Below are 22,434 nucleotides of genomic sequence, written 5' to 3'. Positions count from 1 at the left end.
TGAAGCACAGTTCAATGGTTTTAAAGCTTAAACACTTTGCTGAGAAACCAATGTTATTACAACTTAAAATATAGCCTGTATTGAGCAAAATGTAGACATGCGCGACCAAAGCAATACAAACAGATAGGCAGTCCTCCAAAACAAACATTTATGATGGACAGCCTATTGCTTATTTTGTGGTGGTGCATGCGGCAGAAAGTGTTTCAGTGGAAATATTTTATGGCTTCCTCTTTGCAGCCTTGTGAAAATATAACTTGTTACGGATAACTTCAAATTCCTCATGCCACAACTGTATAAAATGTTTTTAGCCTGTAAAAGACACAAACCAAAAAAGCCATGAGAAGCCTCGGTATATATACGTAACGCTTTTGCATTATTGTGTTGGTTGTTCGGATACAGAATGGCCTGTGCTCTTCAAATTATTTATATTTATCCTTATAGTTAGACATTAACAGAAAAACAAGAACAAAAATGTAAAAAAAAATGGCCGATTCATGTTACTTTTCACTCCAGAAAATAACACCAAAAACAGGATAATGATATAAAAATCTACATTTTAATAGACATAATAAAACGTTCACATACACATACACATTCATGTTATTCATATTGGTTTCGGACATGGCTGAACGTTGCCAATGTGTTATACACCGAACACACACATTACATAAGAATGCATAACAACGACACAACACAAATTAATCTCACTGGTCACTCTAAAATGCAGCTATCGAAAAACATTCATTTTTAACAATATAACATGTGCCTTTACGCAACGTAACATAACGAACAACACTGTAGAGAGAGAAGAGATAGAGAGAGCGATAGACTGTCAGATAGACAGACAGACAGAGAGAGAGAGAGAGAGAGAGAGAGAGAGAGAGAGAGAGAGAGAGAGAGAGAGAGAAGGAAAACGAGCAAAACAAACCATTCAGAGACGGGTTTCACAGAAGCGTTATAGGTCTATAGTTATCAATAAAATTAGCCTTAATTATGCTTTTGGGAAACTGAATCTATCACATACATATCTTAATGAAAATAATTCCGAGAGGAATGTAGGCTACCCAACATTTTTACAAACAAAATCATGCGGACAACAATTCCGCTATAAGTTCTAGGTTACTTTTTATAACATTAGATTCTACTTAAAGCCTTAATTATGTCAATGGTTAAAATGTTAATATAAATTATATAACATACAACAAGCAATAGTCAATGCATAGAACGTTATATTTAGTATTTGGTGTGAATTCCACTTAAAATGTATTTGGAATTACATCTTGGCGCACTTTTTTTGCCTTTCTCAAAAGTAGACCTGCTCTCATTCGTGCCCTGGTAGCTTGGACATGTATCCCAATTCCCTGACAACTGCTCACAGCGAAAGGAAATTCAAGTCTAAAGAGGGAATGATGTGTTCGAGCATTCGCGAAGAAATATATTAGACTAGGCAAATGATTGTTGCTGTAAAAACATTCCATTTCAATTGTCATAATGTGGTTGGGGCTATTAGTTACATTCCGCAGAGAAATAAAAGCATGGTCCTTTGCCTACCCCTCCCCAAAACATCCTCAAATAGTTTATCGTACTGGAAACTTAGAAAGGGTGTGTGTGTGTTTGGGTGGAATTATAAATGTAGTACCACACAAACGATTTTGACAAATCAAAGTGTTAATTTAGCAGCAATATCAAAACACAATATCGAGGCGAAATCAAAACAGATCTAGAATGCAGGTCTAATGGGTCTGGCCGCCGTAGTTGTCTGGGCGCCAGTTGTTGTCCTTGACCGTGGCCAGGCACCTCTCCTAGAGCACGTGATTGACTGATTGATTGCACAGAAATTACTAAGGTTTTTAACTGCATATACCCAAAGCTGTCTTATTAACTTCTGCGATAGAATAGATATAGTTATAGATTAATCCACTGTCACCCTTCGCCTACAGCACGGGTTCAAGTACTTCAGTTCGATTTTGGGACCATAGCATTTTCAATGTAATAGCCAAGGTGAAATGTACATGTGAACTATTACGTACATCCATGTTAATAACTGTCGCAGATAGTCTTAGTTAATTATAATCAGTAGCTTTTTGTTATTATTATTATTTTTTGCAAAACACAGCTATTATTGTTAAAGGAATTGTTAAACAGTGATCTGAAATCCAATTTTAAACTGCGCATCAGCATATGTGCTACTTTGATTTCAATGCGTTTCAATCATTGACCACTGAGAACGACATTCCCGTAGCGAACTGAGTAGCCTACGTTATTTTTTCATTGTTAATATTATGAGAAAATATATACAAATAAATGATTACAAATAATGTCCATAATTACATGTTTTTCAAATGATGTCATTTGCCACTGTGTTGACCATTATTGACACTTGCCCCGCCACGTTAAATGTGATTCAAGGTTAGACTAACATTATTTGGTCCCTTGATTTGTTTCCGACAATTCAGATGAGGTCGTGTTGTTTTAGAAAAGAACATCCTTGTTAAGGACCTCAAACGTGACACTCAGCATGGTATGCTTTCCAAATGCTATTTAAAATAGTGACGCTCTATATTCCGTCTGAAAAGCTCTTTTAGAAGAAGGACAAGGCCTGCTCTCTAAGCATCAACCTTTTTTTCTTCATCCGCCTATTCTGAAACCATATCTTAACCTGTTGGTCGCTGAGGTTTAGGCGGTCAGAAAGCTCCCTCCGACGCTGTCTGGTGATAAACTCCTTGAGAATGAACTCGCCTTCCAGCTCTGCCAACTGGAGTTTGGAGTAAGGTTTACGTTTCTTTCGGGTCCGGGTGTGTAACGGGTACCACGGGGCGCCTGTAGATGGAGAAGAACGAACATTGTTGAGCAGATATTAATATATAGGTTGTATATGTATATGCATGCAATACCATGGTAAGGTAAATATCCCGATCAGTGATTATGGGTAGGGCTGACAATAAATTATTCAAAGCACAAACCTTTTCTTAAAACTTTCATGACCAGTGAGAGAAGTTTCTTGTCCGGAAGACTCATTTACAATAAAAAACGGAATTCTGAATTATACTACTGATTATTATATTATTATATAATTAGACATTTATTTTTACCAAATCATGTGTGGGGAGGAATGGGGGCGTGTGACATCTTCATCATAATTTGTTTGTGGAGAGACATTCATGTACAACACCTTGTCACAGGGTTTACAAATGCAGTTAAGGTCGCCAGTGAAATCTTACTCACAAGCATTTAGGGCATATAAAAAAGACATGCAAACTAAAGTTTTTCTGAGTAACAAATGCAGAATTTATTGAAACAATGTTCCAATTAGGAGCAAAGAGAATAAAAGTTAGTCTACAGGCCTACTTTTTGCCGTTTTTACTCTGAAATCCTTTTGGTTGACACGTTTCCAAAAGAAAATGTTTTGCTGGCACGATCAAAACATTATCTCCCTTTATTTACTTTTAACACAAACAATATCGAGTTTTATGGTGCTGTAAGGGTTTACTGGTGTGTAAAAGGCTGAGTGTAAACGAAAGTATGAAGCCTTCATTGAATGCTTCCCCTAGCGGTGCTCACCCCAAAATACACGCATCGTGTGTCAATTCGCTATCACAATAACTTATACATCATTATCAACAAATAAAGAATTACGATTCCGATTACAATTCAAACGCATATCATTCTAAAATCCAATAGATGGCAATGTATTACCGTAAATTAACACACTCACCTCCACCCGCTGCTGTGCTTGGTGCGTGATTGGCAGGGGATGTCAAAGCCTGAGCCATACCTGCAGAAGCTTTGCTACTTTCATTTAGCAGCGATGAACTGGAGTCAGATTCTAAGGATTGACAGGATGGTGGATCTTGGGTCAACTGCTCCGTGCCATAGTCGTACTTGGAAAATGTACTGTCGTTGCCAATTCCGTTGTGCAATCCATGTTCCGTCATTATGGTAGAAGATGACTCTCCTCTCGCCCTTTCTTCACGTTTGAGGGTTGCGGTTTCAACACAGGTTTCCCTGTTGGAGCTACCGTTGCTATAAAAACATTTGCCTTCATCTTGCCTAGTGATATCGCATGCACGATTGAAAGAGGGGTTAATGGACATGGAACTGCTAAAATAAGTTTGGGAATATCCATTGCACTGCTCTGATGGGGTCCAAGGGTGGGAGCATACGTTGTCCCTTCTTGGGTAGGAGAGAGTGTGTAGACCCGCCAGTTGTCCCCCGGACGCTCTAAAATTGGGGAGGTAAAATGTGTCTCCCGTGTGGATGTTTACCAAAGGTCCCACAAACCCGGGATTAAGAAGATTATGCTCGCCCATTTCCGCGGGCCCGAAGAAGAGCTTCTAGTTTATAGCAATCTGACATTTAACATAGTTAAACCGAGCGGCGAGTATGATTGGTCAGACAAGGGTCACATGTTCTCATCAATTTGCGTTACGGAAGCCGCCACCCACTAAGTCCAGCACTGACCAAACAACATGAATTTCTGCATTATGGGTTTTATGTGGTTTTTACAATACATATAAACATTTTATACAAAAGGAAATCTGGGGGTTGATTTCTCCTTATAGCATTTGCTTAGAAATATTCTACTCATTCATGTTCAAGTGATGCACCATCTTGATTTTAGTAGTTTTCCCAAAGCCTGATTTTCCATTATATGTAATTTAGTTAACAGTTACAAGGCGGCTACAAAACCGCTTGTAAGTGTTCTATTGTTTGCTGTCCCACTACTTTAGAGCAAATTATAGATACATTGAATGTCATATAAAGCTGTGATGCTCCTCTTTACAGGTCTCTTTTAGGGAACGACTGATGCTCACAGACATGCACCTCTCATATTTACAATAAAGGGGTCAGTAGTTTGAAACAGTTGGCTATGTAATAAATAAAATAACCTCATTGCGTACATTTCAAATGATACATGTGCTACTCCAAGGAACAACTTCAACAGATATATTAAAAGTTCAGCAATACACTGTGTAGATTGATCTCGAAATTATTTTTATGTGATTTTAACAAAGGCTAAAAATCTCCCCTGTCACAAGCAAGCTGAGAAAAGTGAGAGAAGATTTAGCAGAAATACTTTAGGTAGGCATATTGAACATTAGTATGATCCTGTGAGACAAGGATGTGATAACATTTCATGAAAAAGTATGAGTCAACTGGTGCCATTTTCACCCCATTATTTTCCGTAAGAAAATAAGTAATTCAAATGAAAGAAACTTGACTTGAATTTGTAAGCCTTGATTGTGGTCATGTATTTACAACCTGTTTTGTTCTGCCTAGTAAAACTAATATTTTTGTGATCTAAACCGATTTTTATATGGGTCATTTTTGCGTTGATTTTGCGTTGATTCTCCATGTAGCTATGTATATGTGTACATGTATATATAAGTTCCCAAATTCACAAAATGATTAACTAAAAAAAACATTCATTGACCTCCAGTCAATTAGGGAAGCCTACTCCTAGAATTGTATTTATGGTAGTGCATTAGGCAATAAGGATTCACAAAACAAGAACAGTCCGTTTGGCAATCACAGAATTTACGTAAGTGAAACAGAAAAAAAATAGAAAAAATGAGAATCACACCAAAATGTAATGCCTCGAAAGGTTGGTGAACAAAATTAGTTTGTCAAGTTTTTCTTTCCAATGTTTGTGTGTGAATAACGGTATACCAATTGGCGCGTTTGGCAGTTCAAGGTCACTGTCTAGTGCATTGATGTCTGCTAGCTCATTTAAACAACTGTCTTGGAATCCCAGGCACTCTCCAGACAGGAGCAGTAAACAGTTTCCTTCCTTTCAGTTTGTTACATGTTGTCTGAGTTACAGCCCCATTGTAAAACTTGTGAAGACTTCTTTTTAAGTCAGCTTGTCATCAGTTATAACATTTTGATCTAAATTTAAGACAGATCATAACCTATTTTGAATATAATCCACGTTCAGTCTACAACTGAATGAAAGCAGAACGCCCTGTCTCTTTCTATTATAGACCTACGTTTTTGCATGTATAGGACTTATTTTAATTTTAGTCAAGAAAAAATGCAGAGCTTTACTAAATATGCACGCTGTCTCCAATGTATTTATACAAAACGGTAATAATAAAAACAATACCTCTTACCTTCAAATAGGTAAGAGAACCGCATAACAGCATAATATATACACACGCAATAAAATACTATATATACTATACATACTATATATACATACAATCTCATTAATGTTTGGGTTTGTGTTCGTTTGTGTATGTGGCCGACTACCTACCTGATTACTTATCCAGAATGTGTTAAAAAAATAAAAACGTTGTAATCATATTTCGTAGGCATTCATTCTTTCATGCTTAAATAATAAATAAATACATCTTCCATAATACTATTTCAACTGAAAAATGCTTAATAAAAGGTAAACATTTCACGGCCGTTGGATAATTTTGTTGTTTTTGGATTGAAGCCGTTGAGATGGAGTCGCAGATCTTTAGAAAATATATAAATTAATAACGTGACAATGTTGTTTTTTGAATTCGGCCCACATACATGCTATGCAAGAGTATCGATCTCTTACCGTCTCCGATTTACTGTAATTTTCATCCATCCACCACCAGAGGATGTCATCCTCCTTCTCACTCATCATCAGTATGCCCTTTCACGACATTTCACTCCCTTACTTGGGCCTAAGCTCTGGTCGAATGACAGGCACCTTCGCTCTTGGAGCCCTTCCTTTTGTTCGATGACCAAGGCCAAAAAAGTGAGATTAATACTGCAGTATTACAGGCCATGTAGTTTAAAAAAGGAAAGATCGACTGCGTGATACACCACTAAATAATAAAAACGATATTTGTGAAAGACATAGGTAAAATGTATTTTAAAATACTGAAAGAGACCGAAATCTCTTTAAAATTGAGATTGGAATATAATGGAAATAGATTAGGTCTACCAAAAGCTTAGATAATGAAAAAACATATACATTTAAAAGAAATGATCCATGTTGTATTTATTTCATTTCATAAATGCTTCCCCAGTGATTACTTTATGTGCAGTTAAGTCATTGTAACAGGCTTGTTAAAAACTTGCACACACACAAAAAAAACTATATTTCAGTTAAAAGTCATTTGTTAAGCAGTATATTTAAATTATTGTGTCATTTATTTTAATTCTAGGAAATGGTAGATGTTCAGATATTTAGTCTTTAAAATCAATAATTGAAAGCAAGAAGTAATATCAGAACCATAAAATAAAATGTCAAATATGCAACTCTTACAACATACTTTTTAAGGCTGCCATTAGAGTATATAAATGAAATGAATACATAAAAAAGAAATCACTTTTTTCACATCGATGTGAACCCAAGGTATAAAAAACAGCCTACATACCTTTCAAAATGACTTTATGGGGACATTCTGCTATCGTTTATGCAAGATCCACTAATCGTAAGTAGCACACCTAACCTCGATTTTCAAAGAACACTGCGATGCTCAAATTTGTCGGTATCAAATATAATCGACTTGCAAGACGACGGTGGTCTGCCTACTTGTTATTCACGCTCAAAACAACAAACTCCCCATGATGACAGTAGAAGTGCGCTGAATGAATTCAGGTCTGGAGAACTCAGCAAGATTACTCTGTAACATTGTCCGGAGAGAAGCAACAGACCAAGAACAAGACAATCAAATGCAAAACAGGGGCTACCCCTCACAATATCCTCTGCTCTGGTTTTACGTTTACCATTAACGTTCTACATCAGAACAAATAATCAGCGATATTGCCTGGTAAACAAACAAGCTACGTTCTAAGCACGAGCTGTTGTTACGTCAAGGTCAAAGGGACTGCCTAGTCATGGTCAAGTGTAGCCAACAAGTGACGTACAGACACAATAGATGGGTTCTGCAGCTACATTCCTTCCTATTATACAAGCCCCAAAAGTTAATTTCACGAAATACCCTGCAATTATAAAAATAACTTCACTAGGACATACCCAAATTACAAATTATTGTATGAGGTAGATATAACTCCATCAGCCAAGTTATGTTGTTCAAGTAAGACATGTTTGTTGCGGTTTTGGCTACGTGACTAAACAACTAGCGCAGATGGGGCTACTATTGGAGCATGGGCAATGATCCAATCAAGTTACTTATTGTATGGTTGTATAACAATCGGGTGAGATACAGTTACCCAAGCTAACAATTGACTTAACATTGAAATACATTCACGTATACTAGAGCTATGTAATATAGTTTACTTATAAAGTTACTCTGAAAATCTGATTCACTACATCCAAACCTCTTCGTGAAAATATGTCAGATAGGCTTCATCTCAGATTGCACGTACTGATCACTTCAGACTCATACAGTAATTAATGTGTAGTTAGCAATTAAACACAAACACAGTTTGAAGTGAGAAATAGACAGGTCTGATAGCGTCTGATTGTTGCCAATTTCATGGGTACATATATTTCTCATGTAGGGAAAAAGTATTGTAGTTAGTGTAGTTCTAAAATTTGACTTTGGAAAAAAGGTTATTAAACTGAAAACACATGCAACTGCTAAATTAAATCACTTTTCTGTTTTACTCCCCAGCACTGTTTATAATTCATGCTACCAACTTTATAGATTAAAATAGAAACAAGGTAGGTTTACATTTTTCTTTCAGCCATTTTGCTATTTATGCTATATATACACACATATTGTGTGTATATATTAAGAAACCACTTCACCTTTTTCTTTTCTTTCTAAAAATGTTCAAAAGGAATGTTTTGAGTGAGGAACAGAAGAATTCAATTTGCAGTGGTCTCTTAATTTTAACCCTTCTGTTTCTCACTCAAAACCTTCCTTTTCAACTTTTTTGGAAAGGAAAGAAAAAGGTGCAGTGGTCTCTTCATTTTTTCCGGAGCTGTATACATCAGAGGAATCGGTTTATATTAAGTCAGCTAATGCATATTCGTAATTGAATTTGTAAGAACTTAAGATCACACATCATCCACAAGCAATCTTTGTAATATGACAAAATCAATATAATTTAGACCAATTATTAAGTCAGCTAATACATTTTCGTAATTTAATTTGTAAGAACTTAAGATCACACATCATCCACAAGCAATCTTAATAATAGGTTTAGATAACACCACATTTGCTACAGAGGTAGCATATACAAATAACACCTTTATTTCAACAAGGAACATATGTAACCCTGAAATAATTTATACATAGAACTTGGTGGACTGTTACGACGGATTTGGCAACAATAAAAAAAAGAAAAACTTAACACTGTATTGAGAGCAAAAATAAAAATGGACTTGCTATGGTCAAAAGTGTGGGAGTATGTGTGGAAAGAAAAAAATCTCACTTACATGGCTCTGAAGTATTATGTAGGCCACTGAAACATTCAGGAATTGGCTGAGAATTGGCTGTGGTCAGTGACTGTTTTTAGGGCCTTCCTCTGACACCTCCTGGTGCAGAAGTCTTCCTTGGGTTAGTGCCATCCTCTGAAGTTCGATTCATTCACATGCTCTGATTGGATAATGGCCAACAAGCTGTGTCAGTGCAGACTAAAATAAAGATATCATGCTTGTAAAAATCATAACAGATTACACACGGTAAACCCTAATGTATTTTGTACTCAAATGTTTCTATTAAGTGTAATTCAAAGTTAGAAATGTTCCTTAAAACGTTTATATTATTGTGCACTCACTACTGAAATGATTGTAACAATTACATAAGGATTCCAGCTCCCATTCTTAAGCTGGTTTCCAATAGGAATGATGTATTCCTTTGCAAGCCAATGCTTTCTGGGTAGCTTCGCAAAATTCTAGTAAAGTTCAGAGGTTTTCCAGAAATCTCACCAGAAACTGTGATTTCGTTTTTGGAAATATGGTAAGTAATGGATTTCTTTATTAAACATGACTTTCTGGCCACGGTGCTTACTCTGACAGCACAGTTTACTTTGAGGACATCTGAAATAAATATACTCAATGAGCTAGGGGGGTTACAATACATAAAAAAACTGATTTATGGAATTGGTGAAGTATTTACAGTTGAATATTTTATAACAGTTGTCAATGAATTGAACTGATGCAAAATGTATGTATTCAATGACCATGTCTCTCCATCATAAACAAATACAGTCATGGGTGGTATCTCTAGAGTTACAATTGAAAGGACAATGCATATTGGGAAATTATAATGTAGGTGTAGCTTAGTATATCAATAATTTTAAACAAATCTGTTTAAGTTATATCAACCGAAAATATTTGCTTTCTCACTAATTATAGTAGTATGCAATTAAAAGATAAATGTTTAACAAACCCTAAATATATAAGTGCTGCAAATTGTTATGAGCATAAAAATACAACAGATTACCTTAACTATTTTGAGTTCTGGAAACATATTCAGGTTTACAGTATACATACATTTTTGTTGTAGTAGCATGTTCCTGCTGAAAATGTTGTTAAAGGTATTTTCTATGTCAGAAGTCACCAAACAAAAAGTGGGAGCTAAATAATAAATAATGCCAAGGTGGTGGGTGGTATTTAAATAACCCCCAACATTGAAACAAAACATACACATAAAAAAACACACATATTAACATATGGTAATAGCGGGTAAGAGATGACATATTCCTTGAGAACACCACCAAGATGAAACTTCATACCTAAGTTAGATCTAGAAATAAGCAACTAAGTTATGAAACACATGCTTCAGGTAATGTATCTGGACTGTTTCACATTATACTCTTATGACTCTGTATTCCAGCATTGTCGGTATGAAATGAAACAACGACTATGGGGTTGAAGTGCAGTCTGTCAACTGTCATTTGAGTTTTTTTTACCATTTTGAAATGACATCACCAAAGGTATCTTCCATAGCGATGCTTTACAAGGACTGGCAGATTCTTCAGTTCTTGCTTGTTTTGGGGAATTTTGCCTTTGTCTTCAGCATATGAAAGGAATGCTCTATTGGATCCAGATCGGGTGACTGACTTGCCACCCTACTACAGAGACCAGATTTATGAAGTGCTTGCAATATTGTTGTCGCATGCACACTTTGACCGGATCTAGGCAGGGTCTTGCAGGTAGCATAATCCTTCTACTTCTAAATAATGGTCTTCACCGTGCTGCAAGTGTTAAGAGACAGGTGGGAAATGACATCAAGCCCAAACATGTATCATTTAAATACACTGAATTGAAGATAGAAATACATCTGGTGGAGAAGATCATTATATACTATAGCTACAAATTGGTTGAACATAATTTTTGTTTGTGTTTCATGTTCAAAGTAAAATGATTCATCATTTAAAATAATAACTGTTACCTGTTAATTCACATAGGATTTTTTTTATTTTTATAATGTACCCTACTAACTCTGTGGTCTCTGTGAGCCAAATGGGTCATCATCAAGGCCCAGTGAGAAAACATGGAAAACATGGAGAGAACATGTCTGATGATGGCAATGCTGTACATTGAAACAGACAGTGCATCCCCTTACCAAAAAAACCTGCTGAACACCTGAACCTAATTTTGGTTGTGACTGATGTTGCTATGTCTGAGATCAAGTAAAATGACCTTTTAAGGGGATTTGTCAGAAAATGTTAAATGAACGGGAGATCATGTCACTCTTGAATGCAAACTCATCTCTCAGGTTTGTGGCAAAATGTGCAGAATTGCAGGAAACTAGTTTCAAAACAGTATTGTTTTTCGGCTGCTTTTAAGTAAAGTTGCAAAGAGTTTTTCCCTAGAGCATCGACAGAATAACATTTTCAAAACAACATTTTCAAATTGCTCACAAGACGCCATCCCAAACTCTACGTTTTGTAGGTACCCCTTGTTCAGTGTTTTTTTCTCATTTCTTATGTTGGGTCATAACTAAAAAACACATATTTGTGGATCACAAAGCACAAACCTTCATCTGGTATATCATTCTAAAGCTTAATTCATACTTCCACTTGAAAATATACAGGGTTACTGTTTTTGCATGGATTGTGTACATTTGGGTTGGTCTGTGCTTCGACCGGGGTATTCCAGCAGGTCGCGCTCATGATTTATTTCCTTGCTTCCTTTCTTTTTGCTTCAAGTTCACATACTGTGAATGAACAGAAGGGTTTCCTGTTATTGGTCTGAAGGGTTTCCTACATTACCGCTCTCCCCCCTCTCCCCATCTTCCACCTTCTTCTTTTTAACAGAAAGATTAGAGGTATGCGAGCAAACCAAGTTTAAAATTACGAGACAAATGGTTCAGTGCGCCATGCGACCAAGGCCTTTAGACACTGAGCATGGAGCACGTTAGAGTCAGCATGGTTTTGAATCAGACCTACTGCCCTTCAAGGGTTTTATCTGTGTTGTGGTAAAACTTTCAAAAGACCTTGTTTACATGTTACACGGAACCATTTGTCTCGCCTAATCAAATGTTCTGTGCTTGCATCCCTCTAATCATTGACTTACACTGGTGGGGAGCGGTAATATTACCCCGGGACACCAGAGGGTGATATAAATCCACCACCATACAAATCAACTTTGGAAGAAGAAGAACAATGTGCTAACTGTTAGGAGCATAAAACATTTCAACTACTTCAGAATACTTTTTCTGTTACTACTGTGCTTGACTAATGAAAAAGAGCTCCGGGGCAACACACATGTTGTATTGCTAAGCATTTGAAATGCTTAGCAGTGTAAACATGTTGTTTATGTTGACAATATACAATATACTACATTTTATGTTTTTCTATTTACCATTCACAGGTGTCCATTTCTTCAGCATCATGGCTGCAAGGATGAGCTGATATCCATACTTTCTAACTACTTATACTACAATGTAGAGCTTCTTTCTTGCTAATGGGAGAAATGGGTGGATATTTAATATCATTAACTGAATAGAATGTTATTAATTTGAGTACATTGTAAACAGTTGAGCAGAGTAGAGACGTTAGCTCACATACTAACAGCTACAGTATCTTAATTTGAGTTCTGTATTATGCTAATTTTGCATGTTCCCACTCTGGAAAAATTTACTATGTTGCTAGGCTAACTGACTAGCCAAGTATCTAGCTATATAGTAGCTGTTACCTACTCTCTTTGTCAACTTCATTACAAAATACATTCACTTACCTCAACCTCTAGTGTAGAAGACATGTTGGCTTCCCTGCTCACATGCCGTTTATGCCAAAAAAATAAAAACATTGATCGTGTCACCCATCCATTAGAACTATCACAGTATGCAAAAGTGAAATGAAAGATCTGTGTGTGGAATGACAAAATCCCCCATGTTGACACACAAACCCCCTCAACTAAACAATTTGATGTAATATATGCAACACAAATCACCATTCAACAACTTATGCCTGGAAGCATACATTCACCTTAAAGATGCAGTCTGTAACTCTTGCAATTTACTAAATAATGAAAGTGATTTGATGATATGGGTCAGAAATTGGCACAACATTGCACACATTTTCCAGGGACACTTTCTGGCCCAACAGTGCCATTTTCACAGTGCCATTTTCAGAGGCCAAAAACGTAAAAATGCATGTTTAAGCCTCAAAACCAGTGCACTTAGCAAGGCTCAGGGATTTGTGCGAAGTCTTCCAGTCCCACCTAGACTTCTGCCTTGAACTTTAACTACAGTGGTAACTTGTGATGTCTTGTGATGTCTGCAAACTCCTTCCTGAGATGCGTGCTCTGCCTCCTCAAATTGAAGCGTTAAAAGGGATGGTTTTTGAGAAATTTACACCATTGGAAGCCCAACTGTGTCATATTTCACAACATGCAATTCTTCACTTCTCTCCAAGCCTTGAGTAAGCATCATTAGCCAAGTCCCAAATTCATGAATTGAAACCTGAAGCAAATTCATGAATTGAAACCTAACAAAAGTTGTATTTCCAGCAGAAACTGACAAGAAAATACTTTGAGCTATGTTTGGTAATCTGTCATTCTTGCAGTGTTTTGGAATACTTATGAAATAGCCACATGAATTTGTTAAATGTAAACTGGGTCTTTTTCCCCTAGCCACAGCATCCATTACTCAGGGATGATGTCCTGAAATGAATAAAACAAGCCAGATGCCATTGTCAGTAGCTAAGTAGAGCTATTTTCTTTGGTGGAGATTAGAATTCTACAGACCCAATTAAGGTTTTTGGCAATTGAATGATGGGTCGTCACTGAACACATATGGGGTGCAAGAGGGAGACTAAACTGGCAGCTTCAGAGAGAGAGAAAAAAGATGAAAAACACAAAGGATCATTGCCATTGCACTGTATGGGATAATTACATTTTTAAAGAAAAAGAAAATTCTACCTTAGTATTCCAATACCTGCCACAATGCAGCCATTTTCTGGTTTGACTTCTCATAAGTGAATCACCACTATTTAAAGATCAGTTAACCTACTACATATGCCAGCATCTGCAATTATGGTACAGTAAAGACAGCAGGTCTGGAACAAGTGTTGCAAGATATTGGATAATCACAGAAGGGCAGCGCATTTACAGTACATGACAACTTTTATTGGTGAGCTACAAAGTAAGTAGCTTTTATTAGAATGTTTACAGCGCAAAGTGTATTAATTGATGGAAAAAGACAAATAACATGTAAGAGATAGTGAAGCTGGGAAAAATATGCTCTGAGCCAAATCTGAGAGGTGGCAGAACTTATTTTGGTAAGATCTAGCACAAACTATTGGAATCCATTCCACACACACACAGTGGACTTTTTGCAGAAGCATGGGGGAAAGACGACTTAGGATAAAGATCATTAAACTCCTCAGTGCCACCAGGAAAATTAATTTACTATTTGTAACTATACATGTCACACTATGTTGGGCCGGTAAACATCCAATGCTTATACATATGTCAATCCCATTATATCTTATACCATAGGTCTTCAACCTTCTCCTGGGGACCCCCCAGCCATCTCACAGTTTAGTTTTTGCCCTGAAATAGCTCACCTGATTCAACAGGTAAGGGCTTGTTCATTATTTGATTTGGGTTTGCTAGCTCTGGGATACATCTAAGAGATGGAATGGCTGGGGGGGTCCCCCCCAGGAGAGGGTTGAAGACTTATGTCTTATATGTTATAGTCACCAATCCACTGCTTTACAGCTAAAATCTATTTAACTACAACCATAACCTTCTGTATGCTAACTATACTAGAATCAAGTATGCTGTAGTTGTCCATTAACAACTTGATTTATCAACCTGAAATTTATTATTTCTGTTGTCGTTCAAAGAAAAGCCAAATGTATCAATTTCGAATTTCAGATACATTTTGGGCCTGTTATAATAATTCAGTCATGATGATAATTAAATAATTTTGTTGGATCAGAGTTTTGCTGTGTCGTTGACAAGATCCTTTTATCCACCTGGTCTGCATTGCATTGCATCTTTACTGCATCTGTGAAACATTGGAGAATTCCACTGTAGGGTATGTATTGTTTGCCAAGAAAAATACAAGAGATAAGACTTTAGCATTTTGCAGCACATTGCCATTTTGCAATTTCTAGTAGTGAACAGTTATGATTATTGCCATGAAGTACCATGTTGTAGAGGTATCAAATAAGGAACATAAACATGATAAAGGAGTATGTTATTAACATTTCACACTGGAGGATGATTGATAATCTACCCAGGTCAACCTGGGAAGACGAGAGTTTTAAGTATTAGCTGTATGCAATAATTAACGAACTACATATTTGTAATCATGTCATTAAATTGCAAATGAACTAACTAGTCACCTAAATGTAATTTGTGTGTAATGTGATGCTTTTGCATTTTTGGAATTGCAGTATGATTTCCCACATCTGGGAACACAAGAAAGTTAATGATGTATTCCTCTTCAGATGTGGATTGATTCCATATGTGAACTAGACCTACTACTAAACATAAGTGTCAATGCAGTTGAAAATTAAAAGTGTGTTTGATGAAAATTAATGCATTCTATCAACAGGTTTTCTGAGGTAAATCATGCCACAAGTGTTAATTTGAAATGCTTTCTTGTTAAGTTTCTGCAAATTTTCTTAGATTGGGTTGCACAGTTTCATGAAAACATTAATTTAGATGAAGCTAATGATGCTAACTCTTAGCCGGGAGAGTAATGAATGGCTTATCTTGAAATATGACACCATTGACAGCCTTAAGACACAACCCCAGGTAAGGGGAATATCACCCAAACATGATTTTAGGTCGAACTATCCCTTTAAGTTCTACCGTTTTGTTATCAGAAATATACACATCAATTTCAATTAAAGTTCAAGCATTATGTAATATAAGAATCATTCCAGAAAGCTCATCATGATAGCACAATGATTATTCCACAGTCCTAAAATAAAAATATATGACCAAGTCATATCATCACGTCATTACCAATCAATAGCATAATAAGGGTATTCAGAAAAAGTCTTGCTACTCCATCAGGTGACACACTATGTCATGAAGTTCATTAGATTATATAGGTTATTGTCTTGGCTATTTCCATGCAACCAATTTACACTCTCTAGACCACAGTCTATAACACATAATCAGTAACTTGTGACACAGAACACATCATTACAAAGATTCTCATTATACATACAACCCCGTCTCCAAAAAAGTCTGGGTGCTGTGTAAAATGCAATTAAAAACAGAATGCAATGATGTGCAAATAACATATCCCTGTATTTAATTGAAAACAGTACCAAGACAACATATAAGATGTTGAAACTGAGAAATATTATTGTTTTTGGAAAAATACATGCCCCTTTTTAATGTGATGTCCAGCGGCAACAGGTTAAAAGAAGTTTGGACAGCAGCGTGTTTACCACTTTGTTGGACAGCAGCGTGTTAACCACTGTGTTGGACCGGGGAATGTTTTCCACTGTGTCACCTCTTCTTTCAACAATACTCTGTAAGCATTTGGGAACTGAGACCAATTGCTGTAGTTTTGAAAGTGAAATGTTTTTCCATTCTTGCTTGACTTTAGATTTCAGCTGCTCAACAGTTCAGGGTCTTCTTTGTCATATTTTTCCTTTCATAATGCGCCAAATGTTTCCAATGGGTGACAGGTCTGGACTGCAGGCAGGCCAGTTTCGCACCAGGACTCTTTTCCAACGAATCCATGCTGTTGTAATACATGTAAAATCTGGTTTGGCATTGTCCTGCTGAAATAAGCAAGGACTGGCCTGAAAAATATATTGTCTGGATGGCAGCATGTGTTGCTCTAAAACCTCTATATATTGTTCAGCATTACTGATGCCTTCAGAGATGTGCAAGTCAACCATGCCATGTGCTCTAATGAACTCCCATACCATCACAGATGCTGGATTTTGAACAGTGCGCTGATAAGATGCCGGATGGTCCATCTCCCCTTTATTCCGGGTGACGTGGAGTCCATGATTCCCAAAAATAATTTCAAATGATTCGTCAGACCACAGGACAGTTTTCCACTTTGCCTCAGCCCATCTTAAATGGTTCTGGTTCTTAAACTGGTTCTGGATCTTTTTTATATATGGTTTCTTCTTTGCATGGTAGAGTTTTAACTCACATTTGTGGATGCAGCAACAAACTGTGTTCACAGACAATGGAGCCCATGGAGTGACTTCCACTACAAGGATTTCAATGCGGTGCCACCTGAGGGCCCGAAGATGATGACCATCCAATATTGGTTTTCAGCCTTGTCCCTTGCATGCAGAGATTTCTACTGATTTTCTGAATCCTTGTAATGAAATGATGTACTGTATAAGATGAGATCCCCAAACTCTTTGCAACATTACGTTGAGAAACGTTATTCTTAAATTATGTGCCAGCACCGTCTTCCACAAAGTGGTGAACCCCTCCCCATCCTCACTTCTGACAGACTCATCCTCTCTGGAATGATCTTTTAATACCCAATCATGTTACTGACTTGTTGCCAAAAACCCTAATTAGTTGTATGATATTCCACCAGGTTCCGTTTTTTTGCATTACACCACTTTTCCAGTCTTTTGTTGTTTCTGTCCCAACTTTTTTGAAACATGTTGCTGGCATTAAACTCAAAGCTTTTTGAATATTTTCAAGAAACAATAAAATGTCTCAGGTATAACATTTGATATGTTGTCTTTGTACTATTTTCTATTGAATATGGTTTAAATGATTTGCACATCACTGCATTTTGTTTTTCCTTACGCAGCGTCCTTTTTTGAAACCGGGTTGTACATGATTATATTTTAATTGTACAGTACGTAATAACAGTCTTAATTACATTGATATTACACATATTACATAGTTAAATTGTATTCCAACATATTAACCAATCATAAAGACAATTTTTGGTTGTTGTTACAAAGAGTAAACTGAGAAGTTCTGCTAAATTCTTATAGGAATGTTACAGCTGGGAGGACAAGTAGAAGTAGGCAAACACAAATCTGAAGGATTTACGTCTATGGTTTGTAGTGATGGACATGCATCAGAATAGTATTGAGACGTCCAGGAATGATTACCAAGCAATAATTGTCCGTAGAAGGGAAGACATGCATTGCCTTGAATTGTGATTTTTCCACAGTCCTTTTAATAGCGTCCTACACAGTTTGTGAGCTCCATAGGGGGGAAACAGACGACACATGCGTGTTCCTGAGTCCTACCTTTAATGAAAGAGGTGATAATAGCTTATAACTCGAAACTTTCAAAGCTATATTCAAATTCCTCTCTGTAGCCTATACGCCAAAATAGTAACTCCAGTTCATTGAAGGAAGCTCCAACGGTACGTTTTCATGAGGGACATGCCACCAAACAACAAGACATTCCTACACAAACCGGACATGAGTTTGTGTAACACTGGACTAGACTACTGGATTAAGTGTATAAATACAAATTGAAAATAAAATTGTATAGCCTAGAAAATCGATTACATGTACTTTTTTATTCATATAAAATGTTTTTATTCACTACATTTTGTCCAAACACCGCGAGTTGAAATATTCTGAACTACTGCACTCAAAGGAATGAATCGATTGTCTTTGGCACAGCCACCTACGTCAGTCTTTTTCCATTTTTCTTTTCTTAAAGAAATATTTTCAACCTAACCGAAAACCTAAGATTTACCACAATCCTAACCTTATTCCAAACCCTAACCCTAAATTAAGACAAAAAAATCGAATGTAAAAACTATTCGTATCATGACTTATGGCTGCGCAATTTTTCTTTTACCAGCGAATATAAGGTATTTTAATTAAACTTTACCGACTGAACGCAATTTTACCGAACTTGCTATACAAACCAAATTATATTGTTTAATATGCAATACCTTTTATTATTCTTATATTGAATAAAATCAGTCAAGTTCCAACAGAGCCATAATCCTTTACTTACAAAAACTGATCCAAAAAGTAGAGCCATAGAATACAGCAATTTACATTCCATATCACACAAGATAACCTTTCATTAAATAATGAATGCACAAACATAGATAATAGCAGCCTTGCTCATTCCCTTGGATAAAACTAAAACCAATGGAAAGTGAATTTGTTTGTCAAGGTACGTACATTAGCCGCTATATGAAATCCTAAGACCTCGGTTAACTTGATTAATCCCAAATGTTCGTCATGGGGTAGGTCCGAGTCTATACTAACATTGCTTTGATTCTCCTAAAAGAGCATTCGTTCCAAACGCGAGTTTTCAGTCAATCTTCTGTATTTCCCCCCAGTTTATTTCCAAATATGGAATTGAGATAATACATTTTGTTAACAGAGAAATATTGAGCTTTTCTGTGTTACGTATTTGAATTGCCATGTCATTGAGATTGGACTGAGTCAAGTGTCATGCATATGAGAGCTTGATTTAGATTTACAAACACATTTCTTGTCCTTCACCCGTCGGTTCTGGAACCAGATGGTGACCTGGCGTTCGGAAAGATTAGTGGCGGCAGATATTCGCCGTCGCTTGTCTTTGGTGATGAACTTGCTGGCTGCATACTCTTTCTCTAGCTCCTTCAGTTGGACCTTGGTGTAAGGAACTCGCTTTTTGCGGCCTCGTCGGTAGCAGCTCACTTCTGGTTGCAAAGGAACAACATCTGAAAAAATAAGTTCAGAACACACTGAAAGAAGATCATAACGTTTTCTTAATGCCCACATGTTTAAACTGAGCATTTCTAGGCTCAAAGAGCGCACAGGCAACATGAGGACTGGTTACAAGGACAAAACCAAGGATAGTAAACATACTTGTCCTTCAAAATGTTTTGACGGTTCATAAAAAATTGTATGACGAATCGATGTTTTGCGCTCCATAAGTATGTGTATATGTATATGTATGGGCCTATGAGACACGTGTTACTTACATTGTGAACGATGAGCCAGTCGATCTAGGAATTAATCTGCTATTTTTAACAAGTTGGAACTTGATAGGCCTACTGGAAATCAGATACATAATGTGCGATTTAATATGGGCAAATGTCTTAGGGCTACTAGGTTTCAAGGTTTCAGTGTTGAAGTATTTTTGAATCATTACTATTATATGTTTATACACATGGTCAATATAAAAGGCAAACTCCGTATAACTAAACAATTTATAAATTAAAGAACAGCCTTATTAGCAAATGGAACAGACCTGAAAACGCATATTTCTGTTAATAAATTATATCAACGCATGCATATGGAGGGTATATTTGGATAAATCCCTCTCTCTTTCTCGCTCTCCTACACACACACGCAAACGCGCGCACACACACACACACACACACACACACACACACACACACACACACACACACACACACACACACACACACACACCATGTCAACGATCCTTTGGAATCACCATGGATTCATTTATAAATTAAGGGGGAAATTATAACAGATTTTCTTTCAGTTGACTATTGAGAGATAAAAAACGCAATGAGTGACAACTGAGAGCTTCATGGGACCAGTCCCAGTGGTTACCAGATTTAATTATAGCAAATATTGGCAAATGAAATGGTGCCCTGTTCTAATACAAACAGCTTTTTTAAAATAGAAAATCAAAATGTATAGATGTTCCCAGTTTTTATCTAATGTAAAGCAGTCGTGAACACAAATTGTGGTTGGCAGTTTAAAGAAAAACCTTTGGTTTTAAATACATCTATCAAGACTCATGTCTAGTCTTCCCCGAAATTAGACGCCAAAATAAACACAAACAAACACGGTAATGACCCTATGCTATAGTGAACTTTAAATTAGACATATTCACGTGTTTTAACAAATTGAAAGGAAACGTTTTTTAAACAAATATCACAATTAAAAGATAGTTACGCCTATGTAAGATAATCATGAGAAAAGTAAATATATTGACCCTTTCGTATTACTTGGAAACACAATGCATCTTTATGTCAAACACACAGACACACACAAACACACACACCTAAAAAACGCGTGCGCGATCACAGACATTCGTCATTGCTTTTATGTGTCTTAGTTGAATACGGTTAAAACAAACATGTTGAAAAAGTCATTATAAATTACATGAACTGTCCATTTGAGTAAACATTTGAAGAAAACAGCTTTCCTACCTGGGAAGGGCGACTTCCAAAGATGTGTTGACTGTGTTTGTTCTTTAGAACAGTACACCTGTCCGTCCCAGCCATTAGATAGAGCCCAGTGCTGGTAGCCATCCATTGGAATCAAAGTATCATGTCTTGGTTCTGGGTGCGCACTTATACCAGGAACTACAGACATGTCCAAGTATCCTGGGACAGTCTGGTATGAGCTGGCAAAACTTGGGTAGAAGGCGAATTCCTTGGTCCGACTTGGTAACTCTTCCGTGGGAAGTGCCGCGCAGTTTTCTGTATACTTATCTGCAGGGTGGTACGAGCATGACTTCTGCTGCAAGTTAACGTTGTGCGAGTGTGACAACCTACACCCGTAATAAGAGCTTCCAAACGGGTAGCCATAATTCAAGGTAGCACTAGATGAAGTCTGGGGAGCCGGACACTGTCGCACGCCGTCCTGGGAAGGTAGGTCCGAGTACACAGAACCCTGGTGGCTTAAACTTCCAGAGTGTCGTCCCAAAGCAGAGTGAGAGATCAGCTCCCTGCAATGGGTAGCAGGACAATTCCCGCTTAGTCCCTCCATGGATTGGTTTTTATTCTGATTGTTTTCATTCGGGCTTTTTTCATATACGTACATCAAGGTGTCCGCCCAGCGTGGATGCAAAACCAGCGAAGTCGTCATATTACGGGTTCCTGATGCTTTTTAAAAGCCGACTTCTCCAAGACCAACACCTAATCTCTAAGCAATTTTTTTTTCTCACGATTGCGCATTTGCACCGCGCAATACCCAAGTGTCGCCCATGTGACCAATTTATAAGACCCAGCGATCTGCCGACCAAATTATAGGCTACAATAGCCGGAGAGTGTGTAGCGGGTGCGGGCGAGTCCTCATCCCTTTAAACCGCCTCTATCTTTATTGATTGTCCATTTGTATTCCAGTGAATACACTCACTGGCTTGGGTATTAGTGGAAAGCAGGCCTAACCTTAAAGGGGAAG

General features: G+C 37.1%; 2 protein-coding genes across 2 annotated transcripts; both read right to left on the bottom strand.

Annotated features, from left to right (window-relative positions):
• Positions 1-586: 586 nt before the first annotated feature.
• On the bottom strand, positions 587-4,310 carry LOC105016992 (homeobox protein Hox-C12a). The gene is made up of 2 exons (XM_010881252.3): positions 3,716-4,310; positions 587-2,820 (listed from the first exon to the last, which is right to left on the bottom strand). The coding sequence occupies exons 1-2, from the start codon at positions 4,308-4,310 to the stop codon at positions 2,582-2,584; spliced, it is 834 nt and encodes a 277-aa protein (XP_010879554.2). The 3' UTR covers positions 587-2,581.
• A 14,992-nt stretch (positions 4,311-19,302) lies between these two features.
• Positions 19,303-22,119, bottom strand: LOC105016993 (homeobox protein Hox-C13a). The gene is made up of 2 exons (XM_010881256.3): positions 21,459-22,119; positions 19,303-19,988 (listed from the first exon to the last, which is right to left on the bottom strand). The coding sequence occupies exons 1-2, from the start codon at positions 22,117-22,119 to the stop codon at positions 19,729-19,731; spliced, it is 921 nt and encodes a 306-aa protein (XP_010879558.1). The 3' UTR covers positions 19,303-19,728.
• Positions 22,120-22,434: the final 315 nt, after the last annotated feature.

This window comes from Esox lucius, chromosome 17 (genome assembly GCF_011004845.1).
Source record: "Esox lucius isolate fEsoLuc1 chromosome 17, fEsoLuc1.pri, whole genome shotgun sequence".
In the NCBI taxonomy this organism is placed as follows: domain Eukaryota; kingdom Metazoa; phylum Chordata; class Actinopteri; order Esociformes; family Esocidae; genus Esox; species Esox lucius.
The sequence above is the reverse complement of the archived record's forward strand: the minus strand, read 5'-3'. Positions and strand labels throughout refer to the sequence as shown.

Coding starts and splice junctions, on each gene's coding strand:
- LOC105016992 (XM_010881252.3), bottom strand. CDS start 4,310: ATGGGCGAGCATAATCTTCTTAATCCCGGGTTTGTGGGACCTTTGGTA. Junction 2,821..3,715: donor AAGCACAGCAGCGGGTGGAG/GTGAGTGTGTTA, acceptor CTCCATCTACAG/GCGCCCCGTGGTACCCGTTA.
- LOC105016993 (XM_010881256.3), bottom strand. CDS start 22,119: ATGACGACTTCGCTGGTTTTGCATCCACGCTGGGCGGACACCTTGATG. Junction 19,989..21,458: donor TTGGAAGTCGCCCTTCCCAG/GTAGGAAAGCTG, acceptor TTATTTTTTCAG/ATGTTGTTCCTTTGCAACCA.